General features: G+C 46.2%; 2 protein-coding genes across 8 annotated transcripts in view; one reads left to right on the forward strand and one right to left on the reverse strand.

The window, feature by feature from the left end:
• erp44 (endoplasmic reticulum protein 44) overlaps positions 1-15518 on the forward strand; it is a 40758-nt gene extending 25240 nt beyond the window's left edge. Inside the window, exons 3-12 of the mRNA XM_088601418.1 lie at positions 581-620; positions 2290-2405; positions 6471-6655; positions 6852-6967; positions 8751-8808; positions 9034-9150; positions 10928-11039; positions 11890-12031; positions 13405-13507; positions 14767-15518. Coding sequence (XP_088457544.1) covers positions 581-620; positions 2290-2405; positions 6471-6655; positions 6852-6967; positions 8751-8808; positions 9034-9150; positions 10928-11039; positions 11890-12031; positions 13405-13507; positions 14767-14871 — 1094 coding nt within the window. The 3' untranslated portion in view covers positions 14872-15518. The remainder of the gene's footprint in view (positions 1-580; positions 621-2289; positions 2406-6470; positions 6656-6851; positions 6968-8750; positions 8809-9033; positions 9151-10927; positions 11040-11889; positions 12032-13404; positions 13508-14766) is intronic.
• Positions 15507-22486, reverse strand: part of stx17 (syntaxin 17) — a 31689-nt gene continuing 24709 nt past the window's right edge. For 5 of the 7 annotated variants that reach the window (XM_088601419.1, XM_088601421.1, XM_088601420.1 and 2 more), the window contains one exon: positions 15507-21644. In XM_088601419.1, coding sequence (XP_088457545.1) covers positions 21393-21644 — 252 coding nt within the window. In that variant the 3' untranslated portion in view covers positions 15507-21392. The remainder of the gene's footprint in view (positions 21645-22486) is intronic. The other 2 variants (XR_015925715.1, XR_015925716.1) reach the window with 2 other exon arrangements.

Genomic DNA, 22486 nt, shown 5'->3' on the forward strand with positions numbered 1-22486 from the left:
AGGTGGTGATGGTGCTTCCATCACCACCTGACAATGGGAAATTTGGACAGGAGACCAGGGTTACACCTCTACTCTTTTTGAGAAACACCCTGGGATTTTCAACGACCGCATAGAGTCAGGACCTTGGTTTTACGTCTCTGCTGAGGGGTGGCGCCTTTTGCAGTATACTAATTCCCCAGTAGTCACTCTACTGGAACATTAGGACCCACACAGACTGCAAGATGAGCGTCCCCTACTTGTCCCACTAACACCTCTTCCTGCAGCAACCTTAGTTTTTCCCAGGAGCTCTCCCATGCAGGTACAGACCAGGCTCACACCTGCTGAGCTTCAGTGGGCTGCCAGTTGTGAGTTGCAGGGTGACATGGCTGGTGGCTATATAGAGTTTGTCAGATAAAAGAATATTCATGGACAGCAGGACTAAAGAACGAGCAGAATGAGACTTCCTGGTCTGTGGTCAGTGGGCAGTGCTGCCCACCAGATCCCACCAGAATAACAACACGTTTTCTTAGTGTGCTGTTCGACCACTGAGAGACCAATCCTGTATTCATTACTTTGACCGTGTCATTTTTTTTCTTTCCAGACAATGCTGGTGTTGCTTTAGTGAATTTTTATGCGGACTGGTGAGTATTTAGGCCCCCTCCATTTCTTTAAAACTGCAAACAAAAAAAGCATAATTAACACCTTTATATTTGATTTCATCAAGAATTGAAAGGTGGCTTTAGCTTTGTAGACTGCAAAATGTCAAAGGACCCGGTATTTAGGTGCTTTAACCTAAATGCTTTGAATATGAGGAACAAAATGCAAGAAACTGAAGTTATTGCATTAGCAGGTAATCACAATGTAATTAGAATCCCAGCAACATGGCTCACAGTGATAGTGAAGAATACCAAGATATTATAAAACATTCAACAGTTGGAGCATTATCTAAAAGAGCAGTCTGGCACAGGGATTAAAACTAGAGGAATCAAGTCTTAAAACTAGACTAAAACTAAAGGAATCAAGTCTTCAAGACTTATAAAAACATTCCAAGTATGTAGTGTTAAGAGTATGCTATAGAACACCAAGTTCAGACATTGGTTGAATTCAGTCTTATATAATGAAATCTCAAATGTATAATATGTAAAGCAGGAAGTGGTCCTCATGGGAGGTTTAAGTTTTACTCATATGGTTTGGGAAAAGACAATCAGGATGTCAACACCTGAAACTGATGTGGTAGACATGGTTTATGACAGTTTCCTTATTCAGCACTTTGGAGCATCTACAAGACTATATCTGCATTGATCTTTTCAAACAATATTGAGTAAAGAAAACAGGTGAAAAAAACAGGGAGCTTTGATTGTAAAATAAGATGCTTTGAGGCATACTTTGAAACAGGTAGAATGCAAAACAAAAGTTTATAATTTCAAGAAAGCAGATTATGAGACAGAGATTAAGAGACGTAAAATGGGACAGGTTATCAAACCAGTATGGAAATCCTGTACCAATTAGATTACGTAAATAATTTGCCCAAACTATTAAGTAAATCAAGAAAATCTAAGGAGAAAGAAAGCACTTTATAAAATGGTAAAAAAAAAATGAAAAAGGAAATCAATAAATAGCAAGCACAGGTAAAAAGGAATGAGCTATCCAATACAGTGTAATTTAATGAGCTGTAAACTGTATGTTTGCCAGGCTTAAACAAATGTCCTACATTTGTTAAGGCTAAAGTAGCCTCAAACAGACTAAAATAATTTATTGAACAGAAAAAAACCTCCAAGATTAAAGTCCTGAACAAAGAGACATGAGTCAAGTATTCAAAACCCCTGCAGGAATTTACTATGTGTCAACCCTGTGGACGTCATCAGAATTGACAGTCAAATCTGAGGACTCAAATGTAAACTAAAAGGAAATGTATTTAGAAGCAGCCCAGCTGTGTCGTTGAAGCTTTTACTTTCAAGAAATGACTGGAAGGGTTCCTTGGATCACTTAGCTACTGACAACCTAATGAACTTGATGGGTTGAATAGTCTCTTCTTGTTTGTAACTTTTCTTGTGTCCGTTTACTTCAGATCAGACAGAAGAGATGAGAGGAAAGTAAAAAGGCAAGGAGTAGAGGAAATAATAAAGCCAGATGAATGACAAAATGTCAGAAATGAAGAACAGGATTAAAAGGAAAGCACAACGGAGAGGGGAGAGAGGAAAAAGATGGGGATTGAATGAATGTACCTGTTTTTGAATTTGATACAGCGCTTAGCTGTGAACACGGGGGGTGGTGTAACTGTGTTCCCTGCATGCTTGTGCTGTGTCCCAGGTGCCGGTTCAGTCAGATGCTGCACCCCGTCTTCGAGGAGGCCTCCAATGTGGTGCGGGAGGAGTTCCCCGACCCCAAACAGGTCGTGTTCGCACGCGTCGACTGCGACCAGCACTGTGAGTCCCGCGCGACACGCTCGCCTCACGCATGGCCTCTGTCCGCGCTGGGGGGGACGGGGACGCGAGAGATAAGATCACTTTATTAGCCATATACAATTTCTTGCATTAGGAATTTGTCTTTTCGCATACCCCAGCTTGCTCTCCATGAGACACACAGGCGGGGAGAGAGATGCTCTGGGTCAGAGCGCAGGGTCAGCCATTTATACAGCGCCCTTGGACCAGCTGGGGTTAAGGGCCTTGCTCAGGGGCCCAACAGAGCAGGATTCCTCTGCTGGTCACGGGATTTGAATTTCTCTGGGCAATGTCTTGCCGAGGGCTTTTTCCTGCTGGTCAACGGCAAGGGACACGTTTTGCAATCTTAGTCGGGATTTTGTGGCAGCAGGTGGAGAGCTACAACCCCAACAGGGCTGCAGGATTCACAGTCTCCTGGTTTCCCTGGGTGGCACTGCAGGGTTATCAGTGACTCCATCAGTGTTGTCAGTACTTCAGGTGTTTGGCTATGAAGGAGTTTTTCGATACAAGTGGAGCCTACAGGCTGTGAATTACACTCATCTGCTTGCGCTCTCAAATTATCAGTCATTTTTCTTCAATGACTCAGTTGGGCCAACTCCTGAGACGCATGATCTAATGGATTAGGGCCTGCTGAGAAGGGGCGAGGTTCAGCGAAGGTGGGGTTGGTGAGCTCACATGCTGGCTGTGGTAGCTGCTGATCTTGTTCGTACATTGTTTGGTATACAGGCAGTTCTCAATCTACACTGCGGATCTGTTCCTGAGTAAAAACAAGGAATTAAGAACTAATCTCCCTTATAAATGCACAGAAATGGGGGGAGGGAGCATTCTGAGTCCACTCCCAACCAGAGGGCTAAACTCCCGAATAGTCACACACATTTATACCCATAAAACATCTATGCAGATGTGTTAGAAGTCATTTTTATACCAAATGGTTGTTTGTGTTGGTCCATTTCATGTAAAAAGTGAAGGCAAGACTGTCATTACGGGTCGGTGATGAACAGTGTGAAAAACAGCAGCACTGTGCCTGTAGGTGCATGTGCACTGCATAGCTATCTTCATCTCTAAGTCACATTACCAATCAGGTTTTCCTTAGGTTTCGCCAATAATTCTATACACTTATTTATAGGCTTTTTAGGTTGAAAAGGTTGTTCTTCTTTGTGAAGAGATGAGTTCCCTTAAACTAACAATATTTACAAATTCTTTGCTTTTAAGTCCTTTTTTTTCTGTATAGCAGCTTGGCGTCTTGCTCCCTTCCCCCTGGGACAACTGGGTATGTGCAGTATATATATACAGCTGCCTGTAGCCCAGGCCTGTTCAAGTGAGACCTCAAGGCATCCTAAATTAAGAAACAGTACATGTTTTGGGGGCAATTCAAAACAAAAAAGGACAAATTGAAACTGTAAATTGAGAACTGACCATATATTGTACATCTTAATGTCAGACTGTGATTCTGCTGTGTTTAGCACACGTCTAATGAAAATGCTGCACCATCTTGCTAAAGTACACTCCATCCAAACTTAAAAGCTACATGAAATAAATCCCCAACCAATACCAGATATATGGCCGTAATATGAAAATGAAATGAAACTCTGTTTTTAAGCCAGATTTGACACACACAGCAAGGACTAAAAGAAATTGTGATTTTTTTTCCTTGTATGTGGTGCTGTCTCTTCAGTAATGTCCTGAGTGCCCATGAGGGTCTGTGGCACTGTCAGTCCTCTCTGCAGGGTAGTGAGGGGTCAGGCATAGAGATGGGCAGGATCTAGTCATTGCTGCCGCGTGTTCAGTAGTGTTGCTGCGGAAATGGCCCACCGACACTATTCATTTCGACACCTGCCCCTGCTACTCTTCAGATGCAGCACATTTCAAGCACAGCCTCTCGAACAGCAGCACGCCCAGGCCCAGGCCCAGGCGCACACGCGCACACACACAAAGGCACACAGTGGCTTTGCATCTGCAGCTGGACCACAGTCTTTGAGATAAAGCAAATTAAACGGAATTATTGATGACCTGCACAGCGTTTGATGGCTAATGACAAAACTGCACTTCCCTCTGTAGTCCAAGTCCGCTTAAAGACTCCCAGCAGGGAGGCATGGGGGAGCTGCTCCCACTCCTGCTGAGAGAAGTAAAGAGGAGACTTTGGAGAATTTTTCACCCTCTTCTGGGCACTGCCTTTCATCTCGGAGATGAGTGAGCTCACTGGTGTCTTTCATTGCGGTCTCCGTACAGGGTTGATTCTCTCTCCCTACCTTACACAGTCCTGTCTCTACTGGTCCTGCACCAATCCTGTCTCTTAGTCTTGTTTTTGCTCGACCAGTGGCCCTCTCTTCTTAAGCCCGTCTTGTTTCTAGTGGTCTGACCCCTTCCTCCATCTGTACTGGGCCAGTCTCCTGTACGATCTCTCTGGATCAATCCCCACCCTTCTCGTTCTCTGTCTTTTTTTTTTCTGGTCCAGTTCGTAAGCCCATAAGAAAGTCCAGGATGAGGAAAGGCGGTTGGGAGGACCTGTACTCGATCAATAAGCTGCTTCTGCATGATTGTTTGTCGTGTGCTAACATTTGTGTACTGCTGATCCTCGCAGTGTTTGGGTACGCTTATTTATTTAATATTTATTTATTGAAATCATTATCAGTAAAGCACATCAAGCAGTTAAAAACGGGTTGTCGCAATATCTTGGAATTACATTTCTGGTATGTGGCAGCCCCTGCCGTTACCCAGTTCCACACCTTGCCTGTACTTCCTAGAACCTCATTCTACTGCCTGAGCCGGGAGCAGCCTGCGTCTGTTGGCCCCATTGAAAGACAAAAAGTGGATAACTTTCGAACTGCAATTAAAGACCAAAATCACAATTAGAATCTCTGTCGGCACCCAAAGGTCACTGTGATCAATTCGTCAAGTCGTCTTATCTGAATGCGCTCCTGCGATGACACACAGACAGCTGGAGCAGCCCCGCTTTGTATGCATCAGTGTCTGTGCTGAAGCTGACATTCCACAGCCGCAAATCAATCGCACAGACATTTCAAACTCCGTTAAAAAATAAGCCTGTCCCCAACTATCGAGTTGGCACCGGAGCTCTCGTGCCTAAGACCGTCTACTTACTGTCTGTGCTGGTTCTGGGTGACGACCTGCCAGGACGTCTGTTTCCTCCGCGCCTGCTCGGCCCGTGTGTTCACTTCCTGCCGTTTGCCCTGGCGGCGGCTCTGGCTTCCACCCGGTCGAGCTGTTGGCAGTCGTGGGGTTGAGGGAGGAGCAGCGAGGGTGGCTTGTTTAATCGCGAGCAGGACCAGGCTGACTGTGGAAGATGGTCACTGCAGTGTCTGTGCCCTGCTGCTCTTCATAGCCTAATGGGCCTCATTAATAAGACATGAATCGGGAATTACAAGCTGAGCAGCACATTGTACTAATGATCTTATGGCCAGCCACTTCTGGTGTGATTTGCATAATGAAACACTGAATTGCTGACCTTTAAGCTCTTTATTGTAAAGCTGCAATTAAAAAGGGAGCAGTGCCCGTTTCAAAATGCAGCACCGATATGACTGGAGCTGTAATTTATGCCCGCTTGAAAGTTGGGCTGATTGCACTCGAAGAGAGAGTTGAAAATGAGAGGAGCGGCACGGACGCCGAGCTGCAGAGGTGGTCAGAGCCGCGAGGGGGCTCGTCGTCTGCAGGTCCGGCAGTGAGGGCTGACTGGGGGGCGGTGAGGGTTTGGGGGGGCTCAGAGTCTGGGCAGAAACTCTCCCCGCTGCGTGACCATTCAGTTCACTCCAGCGCCTGTCTTTTAGTACAACAAAGACTGAAGTGCATCTAAAATACTTGATAATTCATCAAGCAGCTGAAGAGCTGACCTGGTCCAAATTCCTGCAGTGAAATGGATTGGAAGCAAGTTTAAGAATCCTGTGTGGGGAGGGCTGTATCCACCATTTTGACGGGTATTGCACAGACCATAGCCTTGGTGAAAGGCGCTGTATAGCTTCGTCAGGGTGTATTTTTTCCCTACCCCACTTTATTGCTCCCAGCTTATTGCGTTTTGCCTCTTTCTCTCCCCGTCAGCCGACATCGCTCAGCGTTACAGGATCAGCAAGTACCCCACGCTGAAGCTCTTCCGGAACGGCATGATGATGAAGAGGGAGTACCGAGGTCAGAGGTCGGTGTCGGCCATTGCGGACTTCATCCGGCAGCAGAAGGTGGACCCCGTGAGGGAGCTGCAGAGCCTGGAGGAGATCAAGGCCGTTGATGTGAGGAAGCCCAGCTTGCCCCGGGTGCCCAAAGACACACCTCACACACCTCACACACCTCACACACCTCACACACCTCACACACCTCACACACCTCACACACCTCACACCACCAGCTCCACTGCAGGGACGTAGCTCACGAGCTACCAGCAGTTCTCCGTCGGTTGGTCCTGATGCTTATTTTTTCTTCTTACAGCGAAGTAAACGGACAATCATTGGCTACTTTGAGCTGAAGGACTCTGATAACTACCGGACATTTGAGAAGGTGGCAAATATTTTAAGGGACGACTGTGTCTTCCTGGCAGCTCATGGGTAGGTGTCCTGGCACTGGCTGAAACAGGGCAGTGTGCTTCGAGTGTCTGTGCTAGGATGGAAATAAGACCCCTGACAGCACAGGAGTGGGATACTTGTATGTACATATACATTAACTATGTATAATTTCACACTCGCATGCGTCCTTACTTTGAGTAAACCCACACAGGCAGATCAGGAGTAAGGGAAAATAAAATAGTACAAGATTAGGAAACCTATGCAATGTCCATTACATAATGTCTAATAATAATGTCTATAATAACATATCAAATATGTATATATTTTTATATATTTATATAAATATATGTATATATTTTCCCAAAAGATCCCAGAGTATTTTTCAGATAGGATGGGCCTCAGTGTATTCACCTCTGAAACGCAGCCCCCACCTGAAGGACAGCCTCTCTACACAGCACGTTATGTGGAGAAGTGAGAAACAACTCAATGAAAGGGTTTACTTTAAGGAGACAAGACTATACAAGATGAGCCCAGCCATGGATTTTGGCAAGAACTTTCTGGGGTCACACCCCATACTCTCAGAAACAGTGCCATGGGAACTCTGATGATCGGACCATCAGTCGTTAAAGCCTAGGCTTAATGTTCCATCTGAAGGACACTCTTCTATCAAGCATGGGTCTAGCTGTTCTGTGAGGTTAGGATTCTCGGCCTTTTGAAACCGTCCCTTTGCCGCAGGTTTTAATTCCTGCTGTTACACTGCTGCAGTTCACAGGTCGAACCCTGGCATTACCCTACAAACTCACAGCCTCCAGACCCCTGTGAGGCGTCAAAAGAATAGTGCCTCAGTAATGCCCTGAACCCTGGTTCATTCGGAAATCAGCCCTGTTCGTGTCTGTTGATTTAACTGTACTTGGAATACAGTGTATTTCTATTAGAAAGGTGTTGCATGGATTCGAATTTTGTTGTAGTTATCAGGGGTTACTGACTGTACATGAGCTCAATTAGTGTCAAACACAGAAGACTACTAGGTGATTTGATACGAAGGCCCAGCGGACTTGTATTACAGACTTGAAACAGGAACCGGGGGAGACAAGTGGGAACTATGTGGGAGTGCATTTAAACCAGGAGCAGGAAGGTGCTTCTTTACACAAAGGGCTGTGGTAGCGTGGAACAAGCTACCCAGCCATGTTGCAGAAGCTGGTACCACGGCTTCTTTAAAGAAGCAGCTGGAGGAGACCCTTGGATCACTTAGCTACTAACTACCAAACAGGCAAGACAAGACCAATGGCTTCCTCTAGTCTGTAACTCATGTGAAATGCAACCACTGGTCACTTTTAAGTGCTTTCAGTCATTGTTTTTTTAAATGTGTTTCCAAGATGTTTTCTGTTTTTTTTCCCCACTAGTCAGACTTTTAACAGACCATCAGATACAGTCATCCCTCATCCTCCCTGCATCCAGTTACGTCTGCCATTCACAGTGTTTAAATTAAATTATTAGGTCTGCAGAGAACTGACAGCTTCTTATTTAATTTCTTTGCTTAGTACTTATTTTGATGACCTGTTCATTAGTAATCAAACACGACAAAGACACCTTATCTCTGTTCGGCCCTGAACTTTGCATTGATGACGGGGGGCTGAGGCTTGCATGCTTCAGAGTGCTGGTGTGTTCTCCAAGGGAACCCTTAACCTCAGACAGCCCATCGACCCTGCAGTGTGTCCACGGCAGCTTGCTTTGCTCTTTTTAAAATGATCCACTATTCCTTTCTCCCTTAGAGCGATCCGATTTCAATACCCCCAGCTTATTCCTCTCTCTTTCTGTCAAACAGAGACGTGTCAAAGCCAGAGAGGTTCAGCGGTGACAACGTGATTTATAAGCCTCCGGGGGTGAGTAGTTAAACCTCCCTTTCCCTTTTGTCAACACCGTCGGGCATCTCAGCCGATCTGCAGCTCGTCTGCTCCCATGCAGATGTTGTCCAGCGGGAGAGTGAGCCATAGAGGGCACTGATGGACCTTTCGGGCATATTTGTCCCCCACCTGTCAAAAAAAACTATCTCCGTTCTCTCCCGCGTTAACTCTCACTCGTTTATTCCTTTCACCAATCTGCTCCAGGAGAACATCCCCGACATGGTCTACCTGGGCTCCCTGACCAACTTCGATCTGGCGTACGCCTGGGCCCAAGACAAATGTGTTCCCCTGGTGCGCGAGATCACCTTTGAGAACGGAGAGGTAACAGCACCTTCGCCTTCCTCCGACGTTCGTCAGCCACCAGGATTTGATTATATAGCAACTCTTCACAGTGAGCACCCCAATACCTCACCACCAATATGAACCACACAGCACACGCCTGCAGTGCTCTTCATCAAGTGTTTCCTCCCCCCTGGCCTGTTTGCAGACGACCCTGCTGGTATTTTTCTTCTCCTCCATCTGGACATTGATCTCAGACTGGCCTTCTGGTGTTTATCTGTGCCTTTTCTTCGCTAAAACAACAGTCACTATTGATCTTGAAGCAAAACTTAAGGGAAAAACAGCTTTGAATGGAACATCTGTCTTTGCCCTTCCTGATGAGCCAAAACCAGACTGTTCACTTATTAAGATTTTAAAATCCAGCACAGGAAGGCCTTGTTGCTGGCACTTGGCAGCTGAGTGCGTTCAGTGCTGTCCTGTGGCACTTACCACCATTAGAATGCCAACAACTGTGTGTCATTCATTCTTTTACATCAGCTATGAAATCGGAAAGGACCGACTTCCACGTTGGGTTTAGTGCAGACGTGGATTCGAGTGTCATCCGCACAGCAATGCCCATCAAAATGAATTTGAACTCAAGCAGCCCGTGAGGAACTCCACTGGGGCAAAAACCAGACATGACTGCACGCCCCCTCCAGGACCGGTTTAATGTAGCCTACGTCTCCGTGAAGCAGGGCAACGTGCCAGCACGAGGGGGGAGTAGTCTGGGACCCCGCTGGAAGGGTGTCTGTGCCTGCAGAAGTATCGGGCTTGACTGCTGCTCCCAGCACCCCACCCTGGGCTCAGCGCCGCTGTCGCTGGCCAGCTCCTCCCTCAGAGCGGAGTGCCAGAGACAAAACAAAAAAATGTGGCAGCCCCTTCTCAGTTGACTGAAAGTTCTTGTAGCGCAGTGTTTTCCACTTGCTCATTTGCATGTGAATGTTCTTCCCGATATTTCGGCTCGGTTGGCGTGGCTGGAGGGCCCTGAGTGTACTTTTCCCACAGAGCCCTGGCCCCAGGGTCCCGGGAGAGTTCCCGGGGGGCGGCCGCTGAGTTTTTGTCCTGTGCGTGTCAGTCTCTCCCCGCGCCCCCGGCCCTGTTTGCACAGGGGCATGTTTGGGATCCCAGTCCGGCTCTCTGCTGGGCCCCTCGCCTAGCAACCGGAGAGCCCCGTGCCCCCCAGCCGCTCTGTCAGCCAGACAGCCCTGCAACACAGCCACCGCCTGCTCGGGCCTGCTCGGGCCTGCTCGGGCCTGCTCGGGCCTGCTCGGACCTGCTGGGCTCGCTCCATCTCGGGCCATGACGGTTTTATGTGCAGTACACCACCCGGACTAGTGCCATTTTCTGTACTGTTCTTCAAATCAGTGGCTTCTTTCAAAAGATATACTGTAGGTCACGACAGGCTCCCCTGTTAAAGGTGAAAATGTGGCATTTAAATGGGTTTTTTTCTGAATCTTAAAATAATTCCATTAATGTAATGTACCAATGTTGTTTTCATTAGTACATAAGAGTGGGCACTGTTGTGAGATGTTTGGGAGTAAACATTTGGCTGAAAAGGCAGTGCTGGGAACACTGGAGCTTAGTGAGGGTGAGCAGTGTGTCTCGGGATGGGGGACTCAACCCAGGTGTGAGAGAAGAGGCAGTTGCGGCGTTGCAGTTGGGGGGGAGCAGGGCTGGGCGTTTGACGGATCGCTGGTGCGGTCACTCAGCGTGGCTGGGCCAGGGGCACAGGTGCATTGTGGGAACTGGCTGCTAACAAGACCTGTCTCCCCCTGCCCAGGAGCTAACAGAAGAGGGGATCCCCTTCCTCATCCTTTTCCACATGAAGGACGACAACGAGAGCTTGGAGAAGTTCCAGCAAGAGGTGGCGAGGCAGCTCATCAGCGAGAAAGGTACAGCGTGCTCCCCTCCAGGGAGAGGCGGACAGAGAGCAGCCAGAGGGAGCAGGGGTGTAGCACATTAAACGACACCAGCTGCCGATTCCTTTTCCAGGGACGTTCCAGGGAAGCTGGAATCTTTCAGAGAGAAAAGGCCTAAAAATTCCGCTTTGCATTTCCAGACAAATGCATAATAAACTAGAGGAAAATGATCGGATAATGAGGCGTTCTTCTCTCTTGATGATTCCATGGTGCTCCCTGTACTAATCTTGACACAGAGCTAGCCTGTAGAGTTTCTCTATCCACTGAAAATGCTGAGTGTCAAGAATTCAATTCCTGAGTTCTTTCAGCAGTCCTATTTAAAACAAGAATCTGAGGTTTTTCTTTTCACCACCACATGTCTATTGTTCTCTACAACATTTATAGTTACTGGTTGTTACAATTTATTATGTACCATTTTTTAATGTACTGTCTACATTGTGTGGTGTCGTCTGCTGTACTGGTATGTCCTGAGAGATCGACATGAATAACAATTCCAATGTTCATGTACGTCTGGCATTAAACTCCTCTACTACTACAGCCACTATTTTTATCGGCAAATGTCATGAGTGCCTATTTGTATTTGTAGAAAAAAATAATGATGAATAACAGCTGTTATATTCCTAGTTGGTTTCAGCCGAAAGCGTCTCATAAATTTGTAAAACCTATCATAATAGGAGAAAGCGCTGTGGAACTTGTGTAGTCAGGGTGAATTGTCATGAATATTTTTGAAAATGCCCACAGTCCACTATAATCCAACGGACGTCAGGGTATGCTATGAAGTGGCACTTCCTGTTGCTTATCCTGCTTCCTGTCTGTGCTGTAGGCTCCATTAACTTCCTCCACGCAGACTGTGACAAGTTCAGACACCCACTGCTGCACATTCAGAAAACCCCAGCTGACTGTCCAGTCATTGCCATCGACAGTTTCCGCCACATGTACGTCTTCCCAGAATTCAGCGACTTGACGTAAGTACTTTGCTCCAAGATCTGATACTTTTTTTTTAATTAAAAGAAACTTTTAATTAAATAGGCAATAGCAGCATTTTCCCTTTCAAACCTACGCGCGGTAAGGTTTTTTAATCATGGCTGCACAACTGCAACCCTAAGGGTTATCTTCCAGTGCTGAGCACCTAGTGATTAAACCCTCATTACAATATGAGCCCAAAACTCCAGGCGCTACCTGCCTTGGGTTCTCCCTGTAAACACTGGATTCAATTAAATTGGCTCCACGTGCTTAATAAAGACTGGACTTGTGAAGGAAATCGTGATTTTTACAAATCTGCACAAGTGATTTGAAACGCTCTGACCTTAATATATAAGTAACCGCTGCAGGCCATAACACACACGGGTCAAAGAATGTTATTTTATTGAAGTACTTTTCTGTGCTGCTTTGCATTCTGCTGTTGTTTAACCTTAGTGAATTAATGTGTAATTGTTTTCATGTGAGAGGTCCCTTCTCTCATCAGTTTATTATTCTCCAAACACAGAAGCCCCCCCACCCCCCCATACTCCTGTCCATGGCAGACTGGGCGCAGACTCCAGTCTGCTCCTTTTCTCTTTGAGGGGAAACACCTGAGTGATGTTTCCAAAGCTCTGAGATGGTGGGACCACTCAAGCTAGGTTGTGTTCTGGCTGGGATCTCCCTCTTTCTTTTTGCCACTGTTTCAAAAAGCCCAGATGATGCCAAGTCTTCACAACAGATGCTGGTCCTTCTCAAGGCAGTGCGCTGTTGCAGCTCAAGCGACGGTACAGTCCCTGTACCTGGTAATGCTCAGAGTCCCGCGGCTCAGTTCCCTCAGCCGGCTGGGGAAGTGCTTTTCATCTTGGCGATTACAGCGCATTTGACATTTGCTAGATAAAATAGATCTGTGTATGCTGGCTCTTTGCGGCTAGTGACAGCAGATGATGGGGGATGAAATTTAAATTGATTGTCTTCCCCTCTGCGTTTATCAGGGCTGCGCGTGCAATTACCGCTGCTCTGGAGGAGCTGTCGGAGGCCTGGCGTCGATACGCGCTGCCTGACTGGCGCTGCCGTTTGGGAACGGGTTGTTTGATGCCTGCAGCCGTGTGTCGCAGGAGGCGCGAGCCCAGCAGCTGCCCAAAATGCCAGATGTGCACCAGCACATCTGGACATATCCATGCAGCGCTGTAGAAGAGCTAGGCTCTCAACACACGGTCCGCATGAGAGGCCTCAGACGGATCTGAATCCAGAAGACCACTGCTGTGTCGGCGGCTCTCAAGCCCCTTCCCGTGAATGAGGAGGTGCTCCGGCCTCTGGGCGGTGCGCTCCCCAGCTGGGCTCCTGGCAGCGCCGGACTGACTGCTCCTTTTTTCCCCAGGGTTCCTAGTAAGCTCCGCCAGTTTGTTCTGGACCTGCACTCTGGGAAACTGCACCGAGAGTTCCACCACGGACCCGACCCCACAGACACCACCCCGGGGCAGGTGAGTTTGGGAGAGAGGGAGGAAAGCACAGGGCTAAGGCAGAGATCGCTCTGGTCCTGAGGGAGCCCTATGTCTGCTGCTTTCTGTTCCAGCTGGTCCCTTAATCACCCGTGCTAATTACTGCTGGGAATTGATCTGCTTGCCGATTTCCTTTTTTTTTCTGCACTTAGGCCTGGATTACAGAAAAACCCTAGCTAAAATATACTATAGCCAGCAACTTCAAATTAACAATTTGCCCCCTTATTTTTCACTTTAAAGCTCATAACCGGCAAGTAATGGATGCAGAACTGACGCAGGCGGGAATGATAATGTATCCGAACGCTTTCGCTACGAACATTAGTTTTGCCTTCTGTGTTGGTCCATTTGGTTACATTTCAGCTGTCGCACCTGAGTGAGGGGCTCCAAAACTCAGCAGTTGACACAAGTTCTAAAACACACGAACAGTTTTTCTGTCACGGCAGAAAGGACGTTTGCACTGCTACCTCAGTGGCCTCGGACTTCCCTGTGCGGAATGCAGAACTGCCAGTGGAGCCATTTACACAGTGTACAAGGATCACTCCTGAGGATATTTGACAGACGAGGACTATGCATGTATTTAAGACATTTAACTCAACTTTCCTCTGAAGTTGACTCTCGGGGTAGCCAGGGTGAAATATCCCACTGGCAGGACTGTTGTACAGGGTGGACTTCTTGTGCCCAGTGTGGAAACTTGGCGTAAACCAGGCTCAACCCTGAATCTGCACAGCAGGGAGAGGAAACTACACACTGCCCTCTTGTCCTCTGTGTTCACTCCACGTTTGCCAATTCATTATGAGTTAAAGCTCCCGTTTGCCTACATTCGCAGCTTGAATCAGTTTTTAATTTTTATACAGTGCATTCTTGTCCAGAGCAGCATTTGAACTCTTTCTAAATCTGTTTTCAGTACAGGGCAGGGAAAAGGTACTGTACATGTGGCTCACCAGAAGTTTTACTCATAATGTTCAAAAGTGATCTGAGTGATCCGGCTTACATTAGTATACAGCAAAGCGTTGGAAAAAATCTGTGAGGCACTGGGCAGGTTACCACAGCCGTGTCCCACGTATCGGAGCCCTGTGCAAACGGAAGCTCGGTCTACGGTGTGAGGGTCCCTGCAGCGGAACGCCTGCTGTGACAGCCCTGACAGTGAGCACAGCCAGAGACTGCGGCACCACCAGGGCTCCTGGGCCATGCGGGATAGCTCTCCGGGGTTAATCGGTTAATCTGGCTTGGTGAATTTGCAGGAGGAGAAGAAAGAAATGCCCAGCAGCCCCCCAGAGAGCTCCTTCCAGAAGCTGGCACCCAGCGAGACCAGATACACCATCCTCAGGGACCGGGACGAGCTGTAGCAGCAGTCTGAGACAGCGGGCAGGACAGGCAACAGGCGAGTGCAGCCGGAACCATCACGAGTCTTGTGGACGAGCAACCAGACCCAACGGCACCAGGAATAACCTATATTTTCATAACTCTTGCGTGTACAATTTTTATTTTGGATAAAACGGAGAAAACATTTCTCTCTTGGGGGTGGGGGGGAGGGTGGGACGGACAAAAAATGTTTTTATTTTTATTTTTGGAGCTTGTAAATATGTCTGTGCTTAGTGGGTCTTTCTATGCAGTAGCTAAGAAAAAAAGCAATTTTGTTTTTTCCTTTGGGTTCGCCCTTAGACGTTTTCTACAACTCATACGAGACTCTGCAGATGGATGAGTTGTCCTCGTTAAATTAAAAAATATTGCCGTTTTATTTAAAACCCAGTGCGATTCTGATCTTTGGGTGTCAGTTCCAGCTCTCCTGTCTGAAGTGAGTTATTCATTTTCATATGTCCAGGGTGAGAATGTGGACGTCACGTGTGTATAAGTCCTTCTGCAGAACTGCAGCTCCGCTCACTGCAGTTCATTCCACAGGCGTGGGTGTGGGAGGGGATGGGGGGAGACGTCATTTCTTTAAAAAAAAACATGAGGGGAAAGGAAATGCAAAAAAATAAAACCTTTTACAAGATCTCTTTATTCGTCCATTTATTGCTCCGGTCAAGTTGTTTATGTAATAACACAAAAGAGAGTCATACGCGAAGGAATATGTTTTGCAGCTACACCAACAAAACCATGTTTTCATTGCATTACATTCAGGCACTGATCACTGCACGATTTCTAACACTATTGGCTCACTAGAGAATAGCATGATGCAGAACATGCCCTATAACAGTCTGTGCGCTCATATGTGTGGGCGTGGCACAATAGTGTTATAAAATAAAAACCTGCTGAAAATGAGGACCTCTTGCATATATCTGCACATACATACACATACGTGAAACCATTCACTATGCCATCTGATCGCCCGTGAATCAACCTGCACCAGAATGCAAGATGCCTTTTTGGAGTCGGCAGACAGATGGGGAGGTGTTCAAAAGGAAACCTGTACTCGGAGGGTAAACGTTTAGAAACCTGCAACGTGAGGGGAAGGCAGGCCTTGTGACTAATGATTAAGAACACCGACAGTGCAGTGTCCTGAGGTCACTGGGACTTAGCCTCCGTGACGTGACTGGCGCAGAAACAGCAGTGTGGTCTCTGCAGCACATTTAAAACACAGCAGTGCTTTGTTCCGCTCTTACATCAACATGTATAATATGGTGCTACCATACCGGCTCTGTGTGGTACATCAAAAGTTGCCTTCATAAAGGGGCTTTCCAGCTTACTTAAGTCACGGCTCTCCATTGATGATCTAATCACATTTCTAAAGACATGCACCTTAACATTTAAAAAGATTTTTTTCCACCATTCCTGAGCTATGTTTTTGTGCCTGATATGGTCAAAAACTTAATATCCTGTCTTGTTCTCTAAAGTGCATTATTATTGAACAATTGGACAGCAAATCATAAATTATATAAAACCATAAGATGGTGGCATCAGTCCTTTGGATTTAATTTCACTTCTCCTTAATGGAAGTCATTACATGAATAAAATGTTCGATCACATGTTTTGTTACAGGTCTTATGTCAGTTGCTAATTAAAATACTTGTAGGAACTCAGTCCTTGAGTGTAAGAGTTGCCTGTGCTTGATTCACACCATTTTGTTCTAAGATAAATTAGAGATGTCTTGCTCAGAGCTTAGGGAGAAAGTGTAATAGGCCATTCCCTGTGTGATAGTGAAGGGGGGGGGTGTTCACTGTTTGAGATCCTGTAAATCAAGCACTGTAAAGTAGCACTGCTTTTTTCCCGCTCTGTAACACATTCTTCTGCACGGGGGGGTTATTGCTAACAATAAGGTTATGTACTGTCAACATATCTTGGGTGCGTACTATTTGTATACCACATACAGTGATGTCCACTTGTTTCCCTACATCAGTCACTTTTTTATCTCCAGTAAGAATAGTGGGAGTTCCTCAGTGCACATGCAGAGCTTGCCAACTTTGGCTCTTTCAATTCATGCTCCAACCAGGACTAAATGATTATTTTAATGATTCTTATATGGTATGTGTTGGCAAAAGTTCTTGATTAAGATTAGGACTAGACTACTATTATACTACTATCGTACTTCATTATACAACCTAATTCAGGGAAGCTATTCTGACTTCGATTTGTACTTGGTATCAAATAAATAACCGATAACCATTTGGAATACTGTGCAGCTAAATGAAAAGGCCAAATTTGCCTTCATCCCTCTCAAAGGAAGGCTGTTGACCACAGCTCTCATCACACTACCACAGAGGCTCTGTGCCTGTGACTGCAGAATGTTCTGTCTATAAATGGAGAACAGTTTGAACAGGTCTAGTATTCATCATGAAACTTTATAAATTGGTCTCCATTTATCATTGTGGCCAGAAATGCACACTAATCAGAAGGAACACAAAATCTGGAAAACTAATCAAATGAAATACTGTAGCAATGGAGAGGAGCTGTAGCATATGAAAGAATATGCCTCCTTCACTTATGTGAGAATACTTTTCACTCCGCAGCTGCAAACCTGTTTATGACCTAAAACACGAACTTCTTTTGGTACGTACTTGTATTCTCAAACACCACACCCACCCAGCCAGCCACTGTTAAAGTCACAGTTTGACAGTTAAGTATGCAACCACACTGTAATCATGCCACATTGTGACTAAATAAATGTACTGGCCTGAAGGACAGTGTTTCCCTTTAAAATGGCTTCTTTGTCTTGTCTTTGGGGCCTTCTTACAGAGTTTCTATTGAAGCCAGCTAGGGTTTTTACCACTGCTTCATAGGAGATAGTAAAAAAAAATCCCTGAGTGGTACTGTGCTTCTAAGACTGGAGCTTGCGTAGCCACAGAGCTTACGATCTGCACCACACTTGTCCCCAGAGGCCTACAGGCTCCTGCGGTTTTCAGAGTCTTCGGTCTCATCTGCCAATTACTTGATTGTTCTCTAAACACAACATATTTAACGGTTCTCCGTGTCTAAAGTAGTTGAAGGTGTCTTAAAAACCACTTTGAAAACTTGTGATTGTACACAATTCCACATTTTAAACTTGAAAAAAACAACAAAACACAATTCAACACAATGAAAGAGATTCAGGCTGCCATAAATCTGTTCCTTTTCAGAAAAGCCTGCATTATCACTCGGTAAGAGAGACAGATGACTGAACAGAGGGTCCGCTGTGCTGTTGAAACCGTCGCTGAGCTGTCCAGATGGCTTCCGCGATCGAGCAACAGATCAACAGGAGCAACTGCTTATCCAGGGATTCCTTAAAGAGAGTTTGGGTCCTTGCATCATGTACAATTTTACAATTTACCACACTTTGAGGAAGAGCACAAGCAACGGTAAACCTAAGACTTGCTTCTCATCTCTTACTACCCTGTAATGTTTTATAACAACACTATTACCAGCAGGACCTCAACACTGCATGACAAAAATTACCAAGCAAAAAAGGCTACTGCTGCCTTCTCCTCAGTTGCACTTTGCATGAAAGCCTGCTCATTCTGATACTATAAAAATCTATTGGTGAATCATTTTGAGGAACCCACGATTGTCAGGGCAAGTACAAAGACCTTACCACAGCCTTTGACAGATTATCCCTGCTATTACAATAGTCGGGCACAAGGTGGTACTGTGTGATCTGTGCTTACAAGTGTACCTTAACCACTGCAGTGAATATTGTACTGGATTTAAGACAGGCAAAGACTTACAAATGCAATTATTCAGAAATGAAAAATAATATTCACCCTGATAAAAAAGAACCATCCCCAGTTTTCCTGTGAAGAAATTTAAAATGATCTGTTTGCAAATTATTGTTTCAGCTTCTGTCCTCTTCGTTGTTGACAGAGCACTGCTATGTCATCTGAAAGTAATCAGAGGTTTGTCTGCCTCTGATCATTTAAAGACTGCAGCATTTTGCCATGCTTTGCTGTGGGGTTTTGATCTAATCCTTAAATAAATCAGTACAGCACAGGCAAAAAGGATTCTGTCTAGTTAACCTGTCTTCCCGTTTAAAATAGGCAACAGCATGACATAGAAGAGGGTCTTTATCTTAAATGCTTCCAAACAGAATAAATCTAATCCACTCCAGTAGTTGCTGCTTTATGGCTACGAAAATCTGTTGACATCAGTTTCTCCTACATTTTATTGAAAATTACACAAGTGACACCAATTATATAATTTGAGTGGTGAAAGTACACTTCGTCTCCAGGTGTTCACAATTTGGTTTATGAAAAACACACTGGAGACAGAACTGTGCATCCCTCTCTCTGCACAGCTGAATATGTGCCAGGTCTTCTCACTGCACATGGGCAGGGCAGCAGGAATCTGGGATATTAGAATCAGCTACAATTTGAAGGACCCAAGTAGCAGATGTTGGCACATTTCCTGATAGCTGTGGTACCCAACCCCAAGGGAGTTCAAAGAATTCAGACTCTCAAGCCTCTGCATCTGATATCTGTAGCAGCCACCTAGTCCTGCTGTAAACAGAATGATAGAAAGTCCTTTTTTCACAGCTCATGCACTTGCATCAACACAATGCACCCTGGCCTTGCCCGTTCTCTTGTGTCGGAGTGCTCCGACTGAAGGCCATCAGTGTCAGTGGAGGCACTCGCACTCGGTCCCCCAGTGGTAAAGTGTAGGAACTGCAGCCCAGGCATGCGCGGGAAACGCTCAGCTGCTCAGCTCCCCAGCTCAGTTCTGTGCATGAGCCGAGACGAGGCCTTGCAGCAGGACAGGAAACTGCTGCAGGGTTTCATTCCCCCCCGAGCTGTTCGCAGCTTAACAGTCTTGTAGAGAAAACCGACCCAAGGCTTGCAGTGTATCTAACCTTCAATGCAAATTCAGTGACAGATTCACAAATGTCTCAGCTGATGGTGGCATTCTTGTCTGCCAGAACCCAAACGCATCAGCCCACTCAACAACAGCAAACCAGCACAACACTACTTTGAGTTTGCAGCTAGTCAAGGACACACAGGTCCTTGGATTTGCTCTAGGCCTTAGCCAAAACCAGGACCCAGGCAGGACATTTTTTTTTAGGTGTTAAGTAGGCATTTTACCATTTATAGACAGGGACAATTACTTGTACGTGTTGCTTTCATTTATTTCAATCACTTGAAATTTGGCAACCAGTGTGAAAAAATGCAAAGACCAATGCAAACACCTGGGAGACAGTTTAACTTGGAGCTCGTCGTCGGCTCAGCCTGGCACACGCCTTCTTCAAATAAAAGTGCCACCTGAGTCACATGACTCCCAATTACCCATTCATATGTCAGACACTTTTTCTCTTAAATCATTCTCTTCAGCATCAACTGATTCAATAAAGTAAGTGTATATTGCACAAGGCCACTGTATTGTAAAATTCCCTCTCCCAAGCTACAAAACCTGACACTATAAGCTCACAATCCTTCCTTGTAGAATTTCATATATTATGTGCTTTTCAGTGAAATGTTTTAACCTTTGTATTACCTCCATGCGATATCTACTCCCGACTGTCCCCTGAGTACATTACTACCGTTTTTTATATAGGGGGAAATTCAGGGACCAGCTAAAGTCCTGCAACCTCCTGTATCTTTACACTGAACCAAAAGACACTCCTTTCTTCAGATCTTACGACATTATCAATTTTAGGTACCCTGGAGCACCGATGCTTGTAATTCATCCTGCACCTTAGCAGGCTGCTTCTGCTTTCCACGTAGAGAGTTTCAAGCTGCACTCCAGCGCTCAGTGAGGCAGGAAATGCCTTTGTCAGATAAGACCACTCTCATGAGCGGGGCTCACCAGTACTTCCGCCAGGCGAGCCCAAGGGGTACCTGCAAGCCATCCATTCCATTCCAACTTTAGATGAGAGGCCGTAGGGACGGGCCTGATGATTTTACGGCAACTTGTGTGTTTGGAACAATTAGAACAGGCACAGGAAATGTATTTGAATAGCATCTTTGGCAAAGTCATTCAGATTCCTGTCTATATTCTTTCTGCTCCCGGAGGACAATAAGAGGTCTTGCATTGACTCATAGTTGTGATGTTTCCAGGGGTTAGGGAGCTAGACACCTAAAAAACAAGGCAAACTCTTCCCCTTGCCGAGTGGTTCAGTGAATCCTTGGTGTCACTCTCTGATCGGGCTGAATCTGTGCAGCACTGGGGGACAAGTGGAGAGAGGCTGACAGTGGAGAGCTGCTGTCAACTCATGTTGCACAAAGCCAAGTCCAATTCCCACTCCATTTCTTTTTCAAAACTCAGTTACAGTGAATTCCAGGCCCTTTCGTGACCATGTGTTACGGAATCCCTGTAAAGGGGCAAAGGATCGGATGAAAAGGGAATGGAGACGAGAGGTAAAGATGGGAGCTGATTTGACAAAGAGGTGGAACGGGAAAGCGAGACACACAAATGGGACCCGCTATCCCCTCGCCTCCCCCAGACCCTCTCCTCTCCTCTCCTCCGCTCACTGCTTCTTCTTGTCCTCCTGCTTACAGAGCTCAGGGCAGCTGGTAGACAGTTGCTGCAGCTGCGTGTCCACCTTGGCGCGCCGGCTCTTCTGCAGCAGGTTGCCCCCGGCGTATCCCAGCAGCCCTCCGCTCACAGCCGCCGCCACTCCTGCCACCTTGAATCCCGCCAGCAGCCCCAGAGGGCCCCCCACGACCCCACCGATCACAGCGCCAGCCACGGGCAGCATCGCCATCTTGTACCTGGCAGCCTGCAGAGAAAGAAGGAGAAGGATGACAGAGGAGGGGGGGGGCAGCCAAAGAGAGAGAGAAAAAGAGAAGTCAGAAAGGGGGGAATGGGGCAGTTGGAGAAGAAATGGGAGAATAAAAGAGATGGAATAAAAGAGGAGGAGGGAGAGGAAGAAAAAGAAGAGAAGTGAGGAGATAGGGGAGAGTCAGAAAGAGATAAGGAGATGAAGAGGGGAAGAAAGGGATGAGAAAAGAGATAGAGATGTAGAAAGAAGAGAGACAAAAAACAGATGTTAGAGACAAATTACATTTAAATACAAAAACACAAAACAGCTAAAAAAGAAACATCTCATCATTTTTTTTTCAGGCTGTAACATGAATGAAAGCCAGGTTCTCTCAGCACCACATGCTTCCAATTTTTCATCTGCATCCCATTATAACCCATTAAAGATCTTTTCTTTTCCCAGGTTCCTGTGTAAAAGGAGATGGGAACAAACTGCAGGAGGAACAGCAGGGCAGTCACTTTATTAATTTTTAATGTGGAAGCATTTTCGGTTTTTTTATCAATTTTCAAATGTCACTCAAACTGAGCTGACAGACTAGCAGCTGTGTTCTTATATCACTGTCTGGCCAGGCCTTCTTCTGTCACGACAAACATCATCGGCCATAATTCAACCAATGTCCCAACTCCCATTGGCAGCCCAGGGCTCAGCTCAGGCAGTCTTTATCTATCCTGTGCTTCAAGAGGGACTGGGGAGGTGAGCTGTGGCATGGTGAGATGGCAAAATGAATAGTCTTTCCAGTTTGCTGTTCACTGATTTTTCACACTGATGGGTGAGTACGTGGCCACATACTGCGTTCATAA

Source organism: Lepisosteus platostomus, chromosome 12 (assembly GCF_059453375.1).
Source record: "Lepisosteus platostomus isolate fLepPlt1 chromosome 12, fLepPlt1.hap1, whole genome shotgun sequence".
In the NCBI taxonomy this organism is placed as follows: Eukaryota; Metazoa; Chordata; class Actinopteri; order Semionotiformes; family Lepisosteidae; genus Lepisosteus; species Lepisosteus platostomus.